Raw genomic sequence first — 18,332 nt, forward strand, 5'->3', positions numbered from 1 at the left:
AGCTGTCATCATAATGGTACTGAACTACCATTCTGTATTAATCAAGCTCATTAAATCCTTTGGTGGGGTCAGATAGCCTGCACTTGCGTTGCACAGTGTTATGATCTGATGTATATTTGACCGAGCCCGCAAATGAAAATTCAAAACAAATATTAAAAAGACACATGAAAAATTTTGCATAATTCTGAATATGCTATGAAGAGGAAAACATGCATTAAAAAGTGATCACAAGGTCATCTTAACTACAATTGAGAGTGGAGCCTATACATCCAATATGTTCCCCACTAAAAACTACAAAAATGTAGATAAGTCTCACTGTATACTGAATATTTTCTCATTAATCTCTACCCTTAAAACCTTACTTTATTATATATCCATTTAATTTGTTATTAAGGAGCATCTCTGAGGGAAATTCCACCCTGAGCTGAGAGTAATTGCATCAAACAACCTTAGCTAAGTGAACCACACTTTAAGTTCGCACAGATGAGAATCAGTAAGCCATCTCCTATTTACATAAACGTATGTGCAAAGGAGACCTGACTGTTGTGATACATTTTTCACACCTGCCGTTTGAACCAAAATGTCATGAACTGATTTTTGAAAATTCAAATTCTCCAATCCAATTACAGCATCAATGTTTTCTCAGCTTCCTCCTCCGTCTCTCTGCAGCGCAGGGTGTTTTCCTGTCTTAGTGCAGCTTTCGCCACAGCACGGCCCCTTTCTGACTAGAAGTCAAACAAAACCTCAAATGAACTGCAGATGCACTGCCAGACCTCTTTACGCTCCACCCACAAGAAGTTCTGCTGCAAAGACACATTTTTACAACCAATAAAGTGCGGGAAGTTTTCTTTAACATTACACAGACTCAAACCAGTTTCTTCTGAAGTAGCTATAAGGATGTGTGTGTAGTGTCACCCAGAAACTTTTATTCAGGTTAAGATTATGTTGTGTCAAAAGAATCAGCTTTTTGCTTTTTAGAACTTTTGATGCAATCAAACAGAAAGAAATACACACAATTTAATATTTTATTGGCAATATACCATATTCACAAACCAAATTAAGAACTTTTATTCTCATTATTCATTAATTCAACAAAATATTGATGCAATCCCTTCTTCAAATAATAAGAATTTAAATTATTTTAAAAATACATATATTTAAATACGTCACCCTGGCTGATGTATTTAAAGAAAGTACCTGCACGGAAACAGTCTCTACATCCTTTCTAGTGTATTTCACATTTCCCTTCTCTTTTCTCGCTGCTAATCTCTCTACTGTCTATATGTACATAGCTGAGTAAAAGGAGAACTGCATTGGATGGACAGCTGAGCAAAAACCGGAATCTTCTACAAGTCGCCCACTCAAAACCAGGGATTCCTTTGAAAATAGGGTGTAACAAGTTGCAAAGCCTTCATTTTACACAATTAGAAAAGATTAAACGTTGTAAAAATGTGACATATCTGACTCTGGACGGTTTGTAAAAAAAAAAAAAAAAAGTAAATCCAAAGACTTGGCAGCAGTCAGCTCACTAACAGTAGCATTAGAAGGGAAGATGACAGAAACGGTACACGCATCAAGCAGGCTCAAAGAAAATACATTTTATGGCTTCGATTTCAGTTAGTCTTCCTCTTCCTGTTCTCCTCAGCTGAGGGTAAGCGTGGGGCACTGTGGAGCAGTCGGGCATGTTGTCACAGTTAATGGGCTGTGAAACAGAGGCTGACCTGGTGTAACAACAGATGTGGGCACACCAGGGAGGGAATTAGGTCTGCAGGGATCTCAGAGAGTCATTATTCACTTTAGATGAGACTATTTAACTTTTGAAAAAAAGAGATAACATAATTTTACAAATGAAAAGTTGAATTCATCAGAAAAAAACATATGACTCATTTCAGTACAGTCAGAGGGTTTGGTGATACAGTCTGATTAGTTTATGATGGCTAATGTTAGCTGGCTTTCAATAGATATTGCTGTGTAGCTAATATAACAATTCAATGACTTTCAGTGGCTATAATTAATATTTTTGTATTAATAATGAATCACATGACTACTTGCAGGTGAAAGGGTGACACTTGACACACTTCCCCTAAGCTCTATGAAGCTTTATAGCTTCTTTCAGTTCTTTGTTTTGATTTCACAGCCCTTCTTTATGGTTCTTTATGGTTATGGCTAGTATTTATGGTTTTGGAAAAAGCTCTGATAAACTAACTGTACATTATCTACCCAAAATCAAATTGCAGACAAAGTTCATGTCTTTAGCTAACTTGGCCTGCAATGGTTGGTTGCTAAGTTAGCGACAGGTGAATGACGTGAATGCTAATGTTGCTAATGTGTCTGTTTGCCGTTTGGTGCTGAGCAGATAGTGTACAATGGGTTTTCAGAGCTTTTTCTCTGAAAAAAGCTGCCTGCTGCGGCCAAAAGCGACACTATGAGAGTTCTGAGAGTGAACCAGAACAGCCGGACAGCTCAACAATGAGCTGAATTTCACTATAAAGCTCCATAAAGCCGAGAAGAGCTGCAGAGTCACTGATAATTCTCTGTAGGTTCATCACTACAAGCCATGTCACTGTCATTTGATACATTGCTATTAAAAAATATAAAATTAAAGAAAAAATATCAATTAAAGCCACTTTAAGGATATAAAATTGGTCACTGCATGTCTATTACAGAGATATTTCCAGGATGTGGTTAGCCTAGCTTAGCACAAAGACTGGAAGTAGTGGGAAACTAAGTTAATTGTTGCTTTGTCTGTAAGACTGTGTTGTTTTTAGGGTTAACATGTATAAAAACAGGTTAAATGGAGGGACGTTGTAGAACTGTACTGTTAGATCTGTGAGGGGGAGGGGGTGTAACTACAGCAGCAAGGGCAAGGGATTTTAAAGCTTTTTTGAATATGTAGAAGGGTATGTCCAAGCTAAAACTATGTATTGATTTATTCTTCATGATCTACTGGTTGGGCTACATTTGACATGGCACAGATAAACATTTTAAGAGTTTTATGATGAAAGTAAAATAAAATGTGAACACACCTAACCTCACCAGTAATGAAAGTAAAATTTCATGTCCCATCATCCTGTAATTGTTCTGCAAAAGTTATATAGTCTCACTTAAAAATAAAATTGATGCCTAAATAAAAATGATACGAGGTGTTGCTATGATCTAAAGTAATTCAGTCAATACTTGTACACACATTCAAGACTCAGAAAACTGTACATGTTGGAGCCTTTAATATAATTGGCTTTATTTCTACCTAAAATTGGCTGGTTTCAGTCAGAAAAAATCCTTTCCTTACAAACCAAACAATTCACCTGGAATATTAAAATGGTCCATAAAGTTGGTATTATATTTTTTGTCAGTATCATTATTGAAGTCATCAAGTCTTGATTAAATGCATGCCCTTCATGATCCTACTTAATTCTAATGTTTTTCAATCATTTTAATTATTGACTATACATTCCTGTGTGTGTATATTACTGTGTTTGATATTCATAATCAAAATTCTGAAAAATGGATAATACAGTATGATAATGACAATAACAGATGATGTGTGAGACTTCAAGCTTTTTCAATGCTCAAAACAGTGAACATCATTTCAAAAGAAACAACTTCTGGTCTTGTATTGCAATTTTTATTTAATTTGCTCAAACAAAACAATATGTTAGCATGTAAGAAAAGACTAATTAACATGAGACAGTATGGTACAATGCAGATGATAAAAGAATAAGTCTGGAAACCCATCCTCGAAACTTGCTGCGCCTTTCAACAAATTCTGCTAATATTCCTGCAAACTCGCTATTCCTTCAGTTCCCTCATCTGAAAACCGGACAAAGATAAATGCTTCCACCAGCGACCTGACAACAACATGGGGCAGACCTCACTGCAGAGGACAGAACAGTTTTTATCTGACATTTCCAAGCGTGTAAAGAAAGCTAAGCTGCTGAACACAAACAGTCTTCTGCGACATTTAAATGGCATGAGGGAACACATAACACCGCAGCCAGACTCATCTGGACTTCCAAACAGGGCTAGGTTTAGAAAAATCATCTCAGAGCGAAGATCATCTTTGAACCCTTGTAGGCCTCATGTCTCAAAGGTTTGATTGTACTTCTGAGCTGTAAGAAAAGCAACCTCACAACTGTATGGAAAGAAATTATGTTTAAAAAAAAAAAAAAAAAAGACGATCTTGGTGCAAAGGTGTTTTCTTGGTGGGGAACAGTACCAAAGTCACTGAACTCTCCCTTCAAAACATGATGGAAAGAAAAAAAAACAACTGCATGTGATCATAATGACAGTCCCTTGATATTATTACTAGTCATTTCTAAATCTTTGACATATTAAATGCAACTTCGGAACAAGGCACAAACCACATAGCTTTCACAAAGAGATAAACGTTTCTTGATCATAACATTTCACCTGCCATCACGTCCAAAGACTGAATATATAGACAGACATCTTTCTGTTTTTAGATCTCTTGACAAAAATGATACAAAAATAAGAAAGGCGACTTTGTTGAGAGAGATTATGTTTAGCAGGAGACTGCCGAGTTGAATCCTTTGGTGAGATAGCCACACTGTTGGCGACAGAGGCTCTGAGCAACTGTTGTCAGAGTATGTTGGATTGCTCTGTGGGTTGTTTTTTTTTTTTTGTCATAAAGTGCAATCAATGCTGTGTAAACACTCAGTACAGGGAGCCTCTTGGCTGGATGTTTCCATTTAAAAAGGTGGATGAGAAGATGAGACAACTTTATCAACACAGACCTGAAATCTGATCTTGATGCCAAGACCTCCTGTCCACACTCAAACCAAAGGGTTATGGCATCTTGTACAATATTTTTCTCATCACAGTATTTTTTTATAACAAATGTGACCCAATCCCAAACAAATGATGAAAACATAATTTTCTCAAATCTGTTATTTCTCATCTTTTGTAGCAAAGCTGCGACATCCAAGCCCTTGGACATGAGATCCAACAGCCACCTATTAACAAACCTTTTGCTAGGATTCCAAGGTTTACAAGCAATGTATGATCAAAACTCCTTAGCCAGTTCTCCTCATCATAATTTAAAGGGACACTCCACAGATTTTACCAATACGATCACTTTACTAGTCATGCTGAGTACTACTCAGCCTGTGAAAACAACTTCTCTGGTTGAAAATAACTCTGATGATGTCATAGTGATGTCATCAGGGTTATTTTATCTTGACTTTAGCTTGGAGACTACACTTTTTTTTTAACAGAGAGCCTGCGTTACAAGCCTACATGGAGTTTTTCAGATGTAAGTCTTTATCAGACATGGGGGAATCTAATGAATCTTGTTGCATTATGCGAATTGTAGGACTGAGCTTTTTTAAAGCTTGACTCAGTCTAGGGACTAAAAGTCAGGATATCTTGGTGTTGGCTGCTTCAATTTTGAACATTCTTGTTTTTAATCTGTCTTTTGTGAGTCCCCCAACACTATGAAAGTGTGATATAAAATTGCTGGAGTGTCCCTTTAAATAGCAAATACCTTCTTTTGCACTTGTGTTCTCTTATGAGGAAGCCAGAACAGTGACATTAAGGGTGGATGTGTATGTTCAGTTCAATGCTTGTTAAAATCAATTGAATGTAAAATTTATACTGTGGATGCTAAAGAACAAAGCATCATTTTGAAAGGTCAAAAGGTTGTTTTTAGGGCCATTATTTTGTTCTACAAACCCCACTGTGGGTGGCTGTTAGAAGTCATGAAGTTTTATTGTATTAGTAGAGCTATCCTTCAGGATCTCATTTAGACAACAGGAGTACAGAACTGTATTGTGGACCTTTATCTGCTACCTTGACCTGCCATCAACAGCTACAGTATTTGGACATCAGTCTCAGCTCCCAACATATTCCTCTCAAGTTGATTGTACTTCGAGCTTTTAGAGAAACAAACTCAGCACTTAAATGAAAAATATTGAAAGAAAGGTGTTTTTAGAATAAAGTGACAGTTCTCTTGTGTAGGTCAAACCTCTGGGAAAATACAGTTTCTCATTTGAAGGATTTGACAGTGGCAGGAGGAAAAGGCAAAGAAAAAAAAAACATGACACACACATGTCATCAGTAAGCACTGGTGAAAGAGTAAATGGCACATTCATGTCCTAATGGACACCATCTCTTACACACTTGGGTTATCCTGTGCACCTTTCAAAAGTTTTAGTTTTATAAATGTGCTAAAATAAAAAATAAGAACAGTTCAGCTCCAATGCAGCTAAAGATACAGTATCCTTGGATTTTATAGAAAAAAAAATCAAAAATAAAAAAAGAGTGTGGTGATTTAGAAATAGTGTTATTCCATGAAATCATGTCTTACAGTGTTGCTCTGATGTTCTTTCATGTCAGCCTTCAGTTTCACTGAAAATCTGCAAACAAGAGGTTGTGTGGTGTCACACAGTAACATTGTCCAAAGGGGGCTCAGGAGGGCCAAAAAGGACAGACAGACATTGAAAAATGTTTGGTGGGGTCGGGACTGGGGCATGGGGCCTTAAAATAGATGCTACACTTATTGCTTGTAATAAAACTTGTGACAGTTAATGCAATTTCGTGGCAAACTTGTGACCCTCACCGTATAAAGAAAACAACCGTTCATGCACCAAACGGAGTACCTAAACATGACAAACATGACAGAGACCGAGAGAGAAAGGAGGGAGAGAGTCAAATCAAAACATACAGGAAGGAAGAGTCAGTTCTATCTACATGTCTGGCCATGGTCAACTAGCATGACGGGTATTAGCGAATCAGCACTTTTTGTTGACAGGTAAAGTCTGCTAGAGAACTACGATGACTGCCGTCTGACAGGCAGCTACCCTTCATGTCTCGTCCACCTGCCACTCAACACTGATGAAGAAATAAATGAGGGTAAAACGTCTCAACAGAGCGATCACTTCAGGAGGTAAACATCAGTTCTGATTATGAGTCCACAGACGAAGAGACAGACGAGAGAGCATCCTGTTTAAAGACTGGATTATTGAGCTACTTGATATGGCCATAGATCTACGCTGAAACAGACATGGTTGATAGATACTTTTGTTTTTTTTCTGAATAACTTTTTCTCTCTTTTGTACATATTCAGGTTAAAATAGTATTTGAGGAAGACGAGCTTTACAGTGTCCTGCAGTGGTGGACGTCGCCAGAGACTGTCAGTCCCCCATACGTACTCACACACACCCAAACACACACGCACGCACGCACGCTACCCCTATGGCATTATGGGAAAAAAGTTTTTATTTTCAATCCCCACCTTCTTCCTGTCTCCAAACTCTCTTATTAAAACGTGCCTTTTGATAGTAAATCACAAGAACATGCTCAGAGTTCTGATTCTCTGTTCACTTATGCGCCAATAGTTAATACAGTATCACTGAAGAGTTCGATATTGGGGTTTTTTGTGTGTGTTTGTTCTTGTTGTTATAGGAAATCATCTTTGCATAAAGACATTTGCTTCTCTTTCAGACCGGGAACTGTCCTCCAGGATGCGATGCCCTCAGCGGGAGGGGTGGGGGAGGCTGGGGGGGGAGTCACAGCTATCAGAGTTACAAGCCTCCCACCATCACCCGCTCCTTTGTTGTTCAATAATGTCCCCTCTCAGTATTAATGTGATTATTATCATCATCGCCGTTATGTTGTTTTTTTGTTTTCCGCTGCTGTATTGTCATGTCTTAAAATGACCGAAGTTGTCTGTTGGCTCACGTGGGTGTAGATGTTGTGAACAGGGAGTATGGATCCTCTACGCCGTGCTGGACTTGCCCAGCTCCTCCCTGATCGCTGAGGACGCAGAGGGAAAGACAGAGAAAGAGAAACGTGTTATGAACACTTATTCACAAGATAAGCTCAACTTAATTGATCCCATATATGGAAGGTTCAGAGCAGTGAAAGAACATGAACACATGCATAGATAAATAACTAAAAACTAGAATACTACTTTATATACAGTATGGCCATCTACAGTAAACGAGCAAGAAAAGAACTATAAATAAAATATAATATAAAATACACTGACATAAATAGTAACTATAAAGTGTATTGAATCAGAATCAGAAATGGGGGGAGGGGAGGCATATTGACAGCCTGCTCTGCCAGTATAAACTGCTCCACTTGGTTTGCAGTCAGTCATGAGTCGGGAGTCAATGGCACGTTTCTTGAACAAACTTTTATCTTGTTGTCTTTTTAACGACCAAGCTAGCTAGCTTAAAAGCTATCATTACAGGCTATTGTGGCTTGCGAGTTAGAGCATGTTAGCTTGCCGGCCACGGAAGCTCACCATTTGGTTGTGCTAATAGTCACCGAGCTTCCAGCATCACCTATTTTCCAAGGACACACAGGTGAAATTTGTTGTGTCACTCATAAACCATCTGCTATTACTTTTTTGTAATTTTGGGTGAATGTGTCAATGAGAGGAAGCAGCTCATAAAAACAGTTCACACATCTATATTCATTCAAGAGCTACGCAGGCACCAACTTCCCTCCAAAAAAGGATGGACCAACATAGGAACCTGCTCCCCAGTACAACACAGTCTGTGTGGGGCTCCAGACTGACTACAGACAATAAATGAAAACACTCAGGTTTTGCACATTTTTGTACAGAAGCACCTCGCACAGCTGAACATCCTGCCTACTGCAGGAACTACATTAGTGCTGCAGCAGGTTTCACTCTAACTACACTGATGCATGTGAATTGCTATTAGAGCTGTGAGTCATCACAAAACTGTACATATGACGTCAAGACACTGATTAGTGTATGTTTCTGAGAAGAGTTTCTGCTATTAGTGTTATTTCACTTCCTTCATGGAAAGAAAGAAATAGAGCGCAGGTTTGGGTGTGAATTACCATCAATGAGCTCTTCTTTTAGCTTCGACAGCTCCTTCCTCATTTCATCCAGAATGTCCTAAAAAGACAAAACCAAAACAAAGTCACTTTTCCAAACAAATGTGATAAATGTCATTCAACCTCAGAGAAGAGACAAACCAGGCTGTTGCGACCTGGAAGCTTTCATTTCCACCCACGGTTTCATTTGGCGTTTTTGAGATGCTAATCAGAGACATGTGTTGCACAGGGAGATTCTGCCTTCTTTACAAAGTAGCTAATCCATGTGAGATTAAGCTTTAAGACTTGCTTAATGACAGCCTGATGCAACCAAAGTGACAGAGTATGTGTGTAAATGAGCATACACAGTTCAATACTGTCAGCTACAGTCTTTTGATTTCCAAACACACTGAGTGAGACACTGACGGTGAGTGTGGTGGTGAGTTTGTACTGTAGGGTGTCATCTGACTCCCAGTGCTGCTGCTGTGCTGAACAGTTGTGGTGACAGATAGGCAGGACTCTGGGAGTCTAGTCTGTACTTATCTACCAGGCTCACTCACTGAGGTCAGAGGGAGGAGCTGCCTTACAGTAGGACTTGGTCACTGCCCACACCCACACTGTTTTACTACTAACAGGGCTGGATAATTAGTAATGAAAAATAAATCGACCAATGAAAATTCCTGACTTCATTGTAAGCTAGGCCTTGTGCAGGACTCTGTCTCACCATGATCACAATGAAATGTAAAACATGACCATTTAATATGTGCATCATTATTGAAATCAAGTACTATCTCAGACTAGCATTACATTGAGACTTCATATTGTTTAGAAATGTATCTCCCACAAACTGTGTCTCATGCAGCAAAACAGCAAAAACTAAACAAAGGCTGTTTCAGCTGAGTAGCACACTGCTGAATCAGCACCCAAAATTGTTGAAGACTAAGACTCAGTCACTTTGGATATGTCCACCACTCCAACCTTACTGGCTAGAGATAGTGACAGAAATGAAGTCAGTACAGTATATTTAGGTAATGTACCACCCAAACCTAAAGCTCATCACAAATATCTTCTCAACATGTGACTTGTAGCAGCAAAAAAGCAATAACTAAGAAATGGATGGTTAAAGAACGTCCAACTAAAGTACAGAGGACATTGATTGTTAAACAAATGTATAAACTTGACTTTTTCTTTGAGAATCTGCATTGATGTATTTGTTAAGTACTGGACAAAATGGTTATTGCATGTGTATATAGATATAGTACAATAAAGATGAAGAGTAACTTGTCTGTATTTCTTAAATGTATTTTTGTGTTTAATAAACATGTAAAGTCATTTTCCAGATCTGTTCTGTTATTGTATTCCATGTATTTATTTTGCAGTCTCTACTGTATACTTAACTAAAAACAAAAATAGTAAAATAAAAGGTTGAAAAAAAAAGAAAATGCAAAGTAAAAAAAAAAAAAAAAATGGTGAAAACATGAGACGTCCATTGTTTCTGACCCAAAAGAGGGGAAAAAAAGCACTGAAAAAACACCACAAGTTATTCACGAGTCATTTCATAACAAGGATATCTTCAGATTAGCTCTGTGTTTGGGAAAACTCTGGAAGTTATTTGTACTTTACAAAATATGGACACTGTAGATTTTCACAGGATTAAGAACACGGACGACTTGTGCAATTATTATAAATCACATGAAAAACTCAGGCAGTAATAGTCCTCTACAAATAGGTCCTTAAAGATTTAAAGAGCTTTAGAGGTTTATAAAAGAAATTAAGTACTTTATAGTCATTAAGTACTAAAAATACATTTAATGGAATTAAAATATGACTGACACTAAGAGATTCAATTAGAGACTACATTAACCATTTTTTATAACAATAACCTCCAACTGGGAAGCCAACCAATTCCATTCCCTCAATGGAGCAGTAAAGAGGTTCACACTCTGTGACATTTATGTTCCTGTGGGCCTCCGAGCATTTCAAGACATTCAGAAACATTTCAATCTACTTGGCACATCTTTCCTTTTCTATCCCCAACTCGGCGCAGTGATGCGCACATCCATTTCATACGGCTCTGACCAGCCCCGGCGGACTGGTCTCAACAGTATATTCCATCTTGCATAAGGCCTCCTGTAAGCCCCTATCTAATGACAGACTGTGGAAGGCAGACCTCTCCTCAAATAGCTCCAACCCAAATTGGAAACTAATCTGGCAGAACATCCGACTATCTTCCAGGAACCCCAACCATCAAGTTACAGATTTTAATATCATAAACAGAACCTCCCTGCACACTGCAGAAAATGAAAACTTTACCGTCACTAAACTGCACCCTATGCACTCAAAAAACATTGGGCACATTTTTGGATATGGTGTGGGAGTGCCCAGTGGTTGCAGAGTTTTGGAAGAGGGTTTCAGAAATACCTCAGGCATATTGTCCAAAACAACTCCTTACTTGCCAAAAATCTTGTTACTTAATGACAGCTCCTACTTGGAACTCTGTGTTAAGCAGAGACATCTCTGGCTAGCTCGCCTTACAGCTGCCAAGCGACTAATAACTTGTAGATGGAAAGCTCCTCATTCTGTCAACATACAAAGATGGCGTCTTGACTTCATAGACATAACAAGTATGGAACACTGGGCTGCCAACTTGCACCAGGCGAAAATTGAAAATATTTCACGATCACTATATTAAAATCCTAGTAGTAGACTGCACTGACTGACAGAATGTACATGTCGGGAATGATCTCCATGCACTGGCTTGCTAGACAAATATTAATCTGGTTGGGTGACTTTTGTGCCTCAAAGAAAATTTGATATCGCTGACGAAAAAGATCTGTTACATACTGACAACGACAGGTACAACTATGACAATATAATATCCCACCTATGAAAACAACAATGACAAGAAAAAAACGTTTTCAAAGCCCTGAATATATCTTGAAATCTGCGAGCCGTTGTTCCAAGTGTTCACCTACCTGTTTCAATCTGTCATAGTCAATAGCTTCTGTTGGCACACCGTTGGCACTTAAGGATGCAGTAGGTGTTGGAGTGGATTTCGGTCTGTGAGGACAGATGAGTGAGAGAGTTAAACTCGGTTAAAAAAAAAAGAATCAGGAATGAGGTGGAGAGAAACAGGAAGATCGAAGAGCAACACAGGTTACATTATTTTTATGTATGTGAAATCAATGCACGCTATGGATTTAGTAAGATCACTCAAAACCACATAGGATGGATTCATACTAGCACCACAAAACAGCATGAATTTCTACTAATATTATGATACAACATTAGACTGCACTTTCACTAGACCCTGACTGATGGAACACGACTAAACTAGTATAATTGGATGAATACGGCAAACTGTAGATCTAAAATTCACTAAAAATGTCACCATTGAGAGAGCATCTTGTTATACCAGCCACAAACTTGATATTTTTCCAGCCATGATCATCATCCCATCCAGGAAGGCTCTTTCCCCGATGTATTAGTTAGTTGCTGTGGTATCTTTGTTGTGGATTGTACCTTATTTGAATGTTGTTTTGGATAAAAGTGCCAAATAAATACAATCTGATGGCGCAAACCTGTTAAATTTACTAATTTATTCAGTTATTCTATGATTCTTTGGTATTCTGTGCACATATAAAAGATGTTGCCAAAAATTGCAGGTGCGAATGACATCCTGGTTTAAGCATGCACACTCATCTGGGGAAGTGCACGCACCTAGACATGCATGTAAACACACAGGAAAGCAAACACACACACAGAGGTCTTAATAAAGAAAACATTATTGTCAGGAGGTGAGATCACTCCAGGTCTGTTGATGATTCATCACACCTTCTCTCACATAACAAAAGAGGATCCTGAACTACAGTTACTGTCTATTTGCAGTTTATTGCAAGTGTTATAATTCTATAGGATGAATCTTGTTGGGTGCAACCTTCTTGTAGCGCAGCGTGTCTGAAGAAAAGCGATAAGAGAGGAGGAAAGAGCACGTAGATCCAGTTACTGTACACTGAGAGGGCTCTTTATTCAATGTGAGACGCATCAGAGGAAAAAAATTTCACAGAGAAGCCAATCACTTTCAAGAGAGGAAGTGTGACAGGAAGGAGAAGTGAAAGAAAAGGAAATGAGCTTGGCGGAGGGTCATTGAGTAGTTGTGGGTCGGAAAATACTTTACCGGCATACGGAAATTATGCTTGTGACCCTTAGGTTTTATTTTTCAGGGTGTTTCCGGTGTAAAAGGTAATGTGCACAATAGTGCAGAACAGTGAAAGTCTGATTGCATGTATATATCTTTAACTGCAGACATATAAAAGTCTACTAATGTAATATTCAGATGTTGAGTTGTATTTTAGGATTTAATCAAGATCCTTAGGAGTCAACAAAAAGTGTTAATTACTGTGAAAACATATGTTCACATGTGGTCTGATGAGCCCAAATATTTAAGCCACTTTTAATAAGCTGGAATCAAAAACGCCCATCTGGTCTCCCCGCTTGTGAGTACACACACATACACACACAGGCCTTATCAGTGAGAGCCTGCTGGATCTGTTCTGGCTTTACAATGATAATACCGTGCCAAGTGTACGCTGCACTGGGCGGACACTCATTTTTGTGTCTGCGAGAATGTGTGTGTGTGTGTTTCTGTGTATGATAGGGTGGGTGTATGTGACGCACATATGGATTTCCCTGTTTAGAAAAAAAAAAGAAAAAAACTGTTTGGAGGGCAGCGAGCAGAGCAGCATGCAGAAACAGTGACTAGCTTTACATTAGAAATCCATCACACAGACAATGACTGGTTTAGAAAACACCGCATGACGTATTGCGCCACATGGCACGTATCAAACAACAGATGAACAGAGCTGGTCTCTGCATTTTGGGAATGAACACAGAGACAAAACAGGATTCATTCCAAACTTCCAATTCTTCCAAGCATTCAAAAGTAACCCCTCTCTGACAAAAACCACTTCCATCACAGCAAACTTTGCTTAAAAAGAAACAGGAGATTGTTTTAAAGGAAAGGATTTCTCAAACTCTCCAGGGTCGTCTCTCTCTACCTGTTGGAGGAATCTGCTCCCATGGGATTTCTCCACGGAGACTCTCGTCTGTGTGAGCAGCAGAGACACTGACTTTACAAATTACAGCTTAGTATCTATCTATCTATCTATCTATCTATCTATCTATCTATCTATCTATCTATCTATCTATCTATCTATCTATGTCTGCTGCCTAATAAGATGAGCTTTAGGTTTGCTCACAGGTGAAAACTCCTGTTGAAAAAGGCTATCATTAGCTAATCTTCCTACTTCCACAGGACCAGAACCTTCATACTAAAGTATCTTTTCCAGACCTTACAGAGGAATTCCACCAATTTTACACATCAAAGTGTGTTTCCAGGTGTAGGGGAGTACTACTGCATGTATAAAAGTAGTATAAAGCCTTTTGTGTTTCCAGAGGGAGCTGTGTGAAATCTAATAAATTGTCTCACTTGAGGATAGGTTGGGTTGGAAGCCTACAAGTTTGAAAAGTACAAAAATTCTGGTGGTGTGGAGTTAGAAAGAAGTGAGGTTACCAGACCGCTGTAGCCCGCTCCTCATCTCTGCTGGAGGCTAGCAGCTCCAGGCTACGTTAGCTGCTACTAGCATTTAACAACAGAATCTCCGGCTGGACTGCCAGTGGTCAAGTTGCAATGTGGGTAATGTAGGTGCCAGGTTTTGGCAAGGGAGAAAAATACATGGAATAAAAAAAAAATCTCTTTAAACTTTCCATCATGAGTCTGACAATGCTATAGGAGTGCAATGCTAAATCAGTGGAGTACTTGGTTAAAAATCACCCTAACTGATAGAAAAGTAGTGTTTGAAAGGCAAAAACTTTGCCTTAGCAGCAACAACACATGTTGCTGAGCTACAGTAATGGTGCATTATTGTCCAGATGAAGCAGTGAAGTTGCTGACACCACAATTTAAAATGTACATAATACACATGTGGTGGTGATGCACTGACCCAACTACCGGTAAAGTTGTCGACAACATCCAAAAAGAATAGTAACCATGTCACTAAATTTGACAGCAAATATGTTTCTCCTCTCTTCTCCTGCTCATTCTCACACAGACGCCTCAGCAGCTGTAGTTCCCACAAAGTCACTGAGTATGTTGAGTGTCTGTACATCAAACGTGCACATGAAGGCGACATAAGCTTTAGTGATGTTAGCCAGCGCTGAACGGCCCCAGCAGTGCATCATGCTAAAGCTAGCTGATGCTAATGCTTAAGTATGTTCCTATAGTCGTTTTCGCTAAGAAATGTACATTTACTAGCATCACTGCTAGCATTCATGAATGATGTTGTAGGCAGAAAAATACTTTTTACTTTTGAATCAATTTAGAAGATAAAATGTACTTTCAATGTAACAATACACAACAAATGACACAGTGAGATAAAGTAGAGAGACTCTACTTTTTCAACAGAGAAGATACTGTACCTTCCGATGACTGGAGATTTGCTACCGTTCATGGTGTTTGTTCTTTCCCATGGCTTCCTGGGCATGTCTGGAGAAAAAATATAAAAGAAATATAAAAACCAAGTTCTTCCTCCCGTGTGTTATGCAGTTCAGCTGTTGAATAAAGTAAATTCTCTTGTTATCCTGTAATCATCATAGGAAAAATGAAAAAGCTGACATCCAATAACTGTAACATTAAGCGGATTTGTAACTGGATCGATGCTAACTTGGATCCTCGTTGTCTGTGTTGGGAAGATGCATATTAATTCTTGTTGCTGCTGATGTTTTTTCGCCTCAGTCTTCAGACTGCGACTGCTGCTCTGAGGTCTGACACTCACCTGGTGTGCTACAGGCTGACACTTTAGGGGTCGTGTTTATCTCGCCCTCCTCCTGTTGACAGACAAACAGGGTTCAAAGGTCAAACATGAGTCACACTCGGAGGGTCACAAATGTGACTTGTGGTGATAATCAGAGAGTTTCTACACAGAATCACTGGATATCTTTTAGACAAAAACAGACAGATGTAATTGTCTGTTTCACAGTTTTGAATTCTGTTTTAATATAAACTGAAACCCCTTAGATGAACAAATAAAGGGACGAATGATGCACTGATAACATTGCTCACACATTCATGCTTACATTTCTTTTCAGTGAGGTTTAAGTTAGACATGTAAAAATGCTACTAATGTCACACACATTGGTGATTTGTGATGTCCTAGAACTCAGAAAATATGCAAAATATGCAACGTGAAAACTGAAAACTAAATTTAATTGTTGTAAAGTAATGATCAGTGAAACTCAATACTTCCTACATATGTTTCACATTAAATCATATAAGGTAAGGAATGTGTGCAGAAGTGTTGAGTTTCATTGACATTGGCTTAACAGCTATTAAACATTTACAGAAGACTGGAATTAATTAGTGAATGAAAACAGTATGTCTGTTACAAAAAAACTCAGCATAGTGAATATGACTGATGGTGTTGCAGAAACTTACATTATACTGAATTTATCAAGACAACAAGTCAACAAGGAGGAAGTGTTGAGTTTGGATTAACAGCAAATTTAAAAAAACATCTTACTAAAATATGATAAACATACTTTTAAAACAGGTGAAAGTACAAATCATCAGTTCTCTATCTAAGAACTTATGATAAATGAATATAGTGAGTACAGACTGGAATGTAGTGCAGGACATCCGTACAAGGCATGCAGAGTATCACACAGATAAAGCACTGAGTGATGGACGAGTCATTTCAGAGAGGAATGTACTGAATGTGGTGCATCATGTATGTGCATTATCACACAGAGGAGCTATTGTGTGATTGAGCAGTGGGGGAAAGGACTGATATTTTGGACCTGAATCAAACAAGATGTAGATATGGGAGATGTGAAGGAAGACAGAGCGGCTTTAATGACACTTACTGATCTCTGGTCGGGTTCAGGTGATGAGCCCTTCTCTGCAATTCTTCTCCTGTGAGGAACAGGTACAGTGAGGACATTGTCTATGTTTCTCAGTGTCAGGATCACTGACCGCAGCTCAAAAGAGTTTCACAATCTGTGAAAAACTTTAATCCAGAGCTCCCTTATTTTCATAGTTAAGATGATGTGACAGCAATAAAATACAGTTCTTGAATCCATCAGAAACAGTATGTGAATCCATCTAGCTTGAGCTATACTAAAGCTAACGATAATATGTGATGTGACTCTACCTCCTAGCCAATAGAGCACTCATCTCCTCCATAAGCCCTCCTCCGCCGGGCAGAGGGCCGTTGCCTCTGGTCTCCGATTTGGCCCCTGCAGCCCCCGACAAGGCTGCTGCCAGAGCTGCCCCCGCATCATCACTCTGGAGGAACAAAAGCAACATCTCCAGTCAAACACAAACCAATGCGACCAGTACTTTACTCTGCAAGTGAAGCTTTTTTTTAGGAAAACAATTCAATTGTTGAAAGTTTATTACTGGTGCTCTTTTATATCAGTAAAGTCATTTGTCAAAATCACTGAAACTCAAGTATAACATGGATCTGTTTGGAATAAAAAAAACAGCGACATGAGCAAAATATTTTCAAAACCGGTTAATCCCACTTTTCTTCACAACTTTTTTTATGAAACATGATGTCAGCTGATTCCCTCGTGTTTCTTACATCTTGCTGTAATCATGATATTAACAATATAAGTAATACAACATGTTTTTTTGTGAAATGTGTAGTTGATTTCTGTGTTTTATCATTATGAACAACAGCAGACATGCAGTTTTTCTCAGGGAGGATTTACATATAAACCTCCTCTGCATCTGAGATGAGATGTGACAGATGGCGACTGTGTGCGTGTGTGTGTGTGTGTGTGTGTGTGTGTGTGTGTGTGTGTGTGTGTGTGTGATCATGCGTGAACATGTCGTATGTGCGTGAATGTTCCAGTGACAGTGATTCTGTGTGATATATTAACATACTGTGTAAGTGGTGTGTGTACATCAACAGTGTTTGGACACAAAGGTTGACAGATAAGTATAATTGTGCTACGCAGCCACACTGGAAATAACTTACTAATACTTTTATATACTACCATCTTGTATAATTCAGATTTGGATATGAAGAGATGGCTCAGTGTGGGAATGGCCTGTCAAGCTTTCCATTGATCAAGTAACCAATCAGGCGCTCACCCTTGGCACTTTGCGCAGCTTGGCTCCGGCGAGGGCGGCGGCCAGGCCTGAGATCGGGCGGTCCTCTGCGGGAGAGAACAGGCCGACGGGAAGGGGAGGCGCTGGGGGAGGGGGTGGGGCTCCGGGAGGAGGAGGAGGGCCGGGTGGAGGAGGGGGGGTCCCGCCTGGAGTCAGTGTAGGAGGCAGGGGTGGAGGCGGAGGCGGGGGAGGGTGGCCGGCCGGGGTGGTGGGGGTGACGGCCGGGGTGGCGGCCAAGGAGGTCACAGTGGAGCCGGGTGGCAGGGGTGGAGGTGGGGGAGGGGTGGGGGTGGTCAACCCCGTTGTCTGCATCACGTCTGTTGAAGGGGGGGGGGTGAGGGTGGGGGAT

At 39.4% G+C, this 18,332-nt stretch overlaps 1 protein-coding gene across 3 annotated transcripts in view; it reads right to left on the minus strand.

Annotated features, from left to right (window-relative positions):
* Window positions 1–3,609: 3,609 nt before the first annotated feature.
* enah (ENAH actin regulator) overlaps window positions 3,610–18,332 on the minus strand; it is a 130,752-nt gene continuing 116,029 nt past the window's right edge. For all 3 annotated transcript variants that reach the window (XM_042390460.1, XM_042390462.1, XM_042390461.1), the window contains exons 7-14: window positions 17,966–18,300; window positions 17,019–17,152; window positions 16,732–16,780; window positions 15,645–15,696; window positions 15,289–15,355; window positions 11,787–11,871; window positions 8,836–8,893; window positions 3,610–7,773 (exon numbers count right to left, since the gene is read on the minus strand). In XM_042390460.1, the coding sequence (XP_042246394.1) occupies window positions 7,736–7,773; window positions 8,836–8,893; window positions 11,787–11,871; window positions 15,289–15,355; window positions 15,645–15,696; window positions 16,732–16,780; window positions 17,019–17,152; window positions 17,966–18,300 (818 nt within the window). In that variant the 3' untranslated portion in view covers window positions 3,610–7,735. The remainder of the gene's footprint in view (window positions 7,774–8,835; window positions 8,894–11,786; window positions 11,872–15,288; window positions 15,356–15,644; window positions 15,697–16,731; window positions 16,781–17,018; window positions 17,153–17,965; window positions 18,301–18,332) is intronic.

The sequence above is a fragment of the Thunnus maccoyii genome, chromosome 17 (genome assembly GCF_910596095.1).
Source record: "Thunnus maccoyii chromosome 17, fThuMac1.1, whole genome shotgun sequence".
NCBI classification, from domain to species: domain Eukaryota; kingdom Metazoa; phylum Chordata; class Actinopteri; order Scombriformes; family Scombridae; genus Thunnus; species Thunnus maccoyii.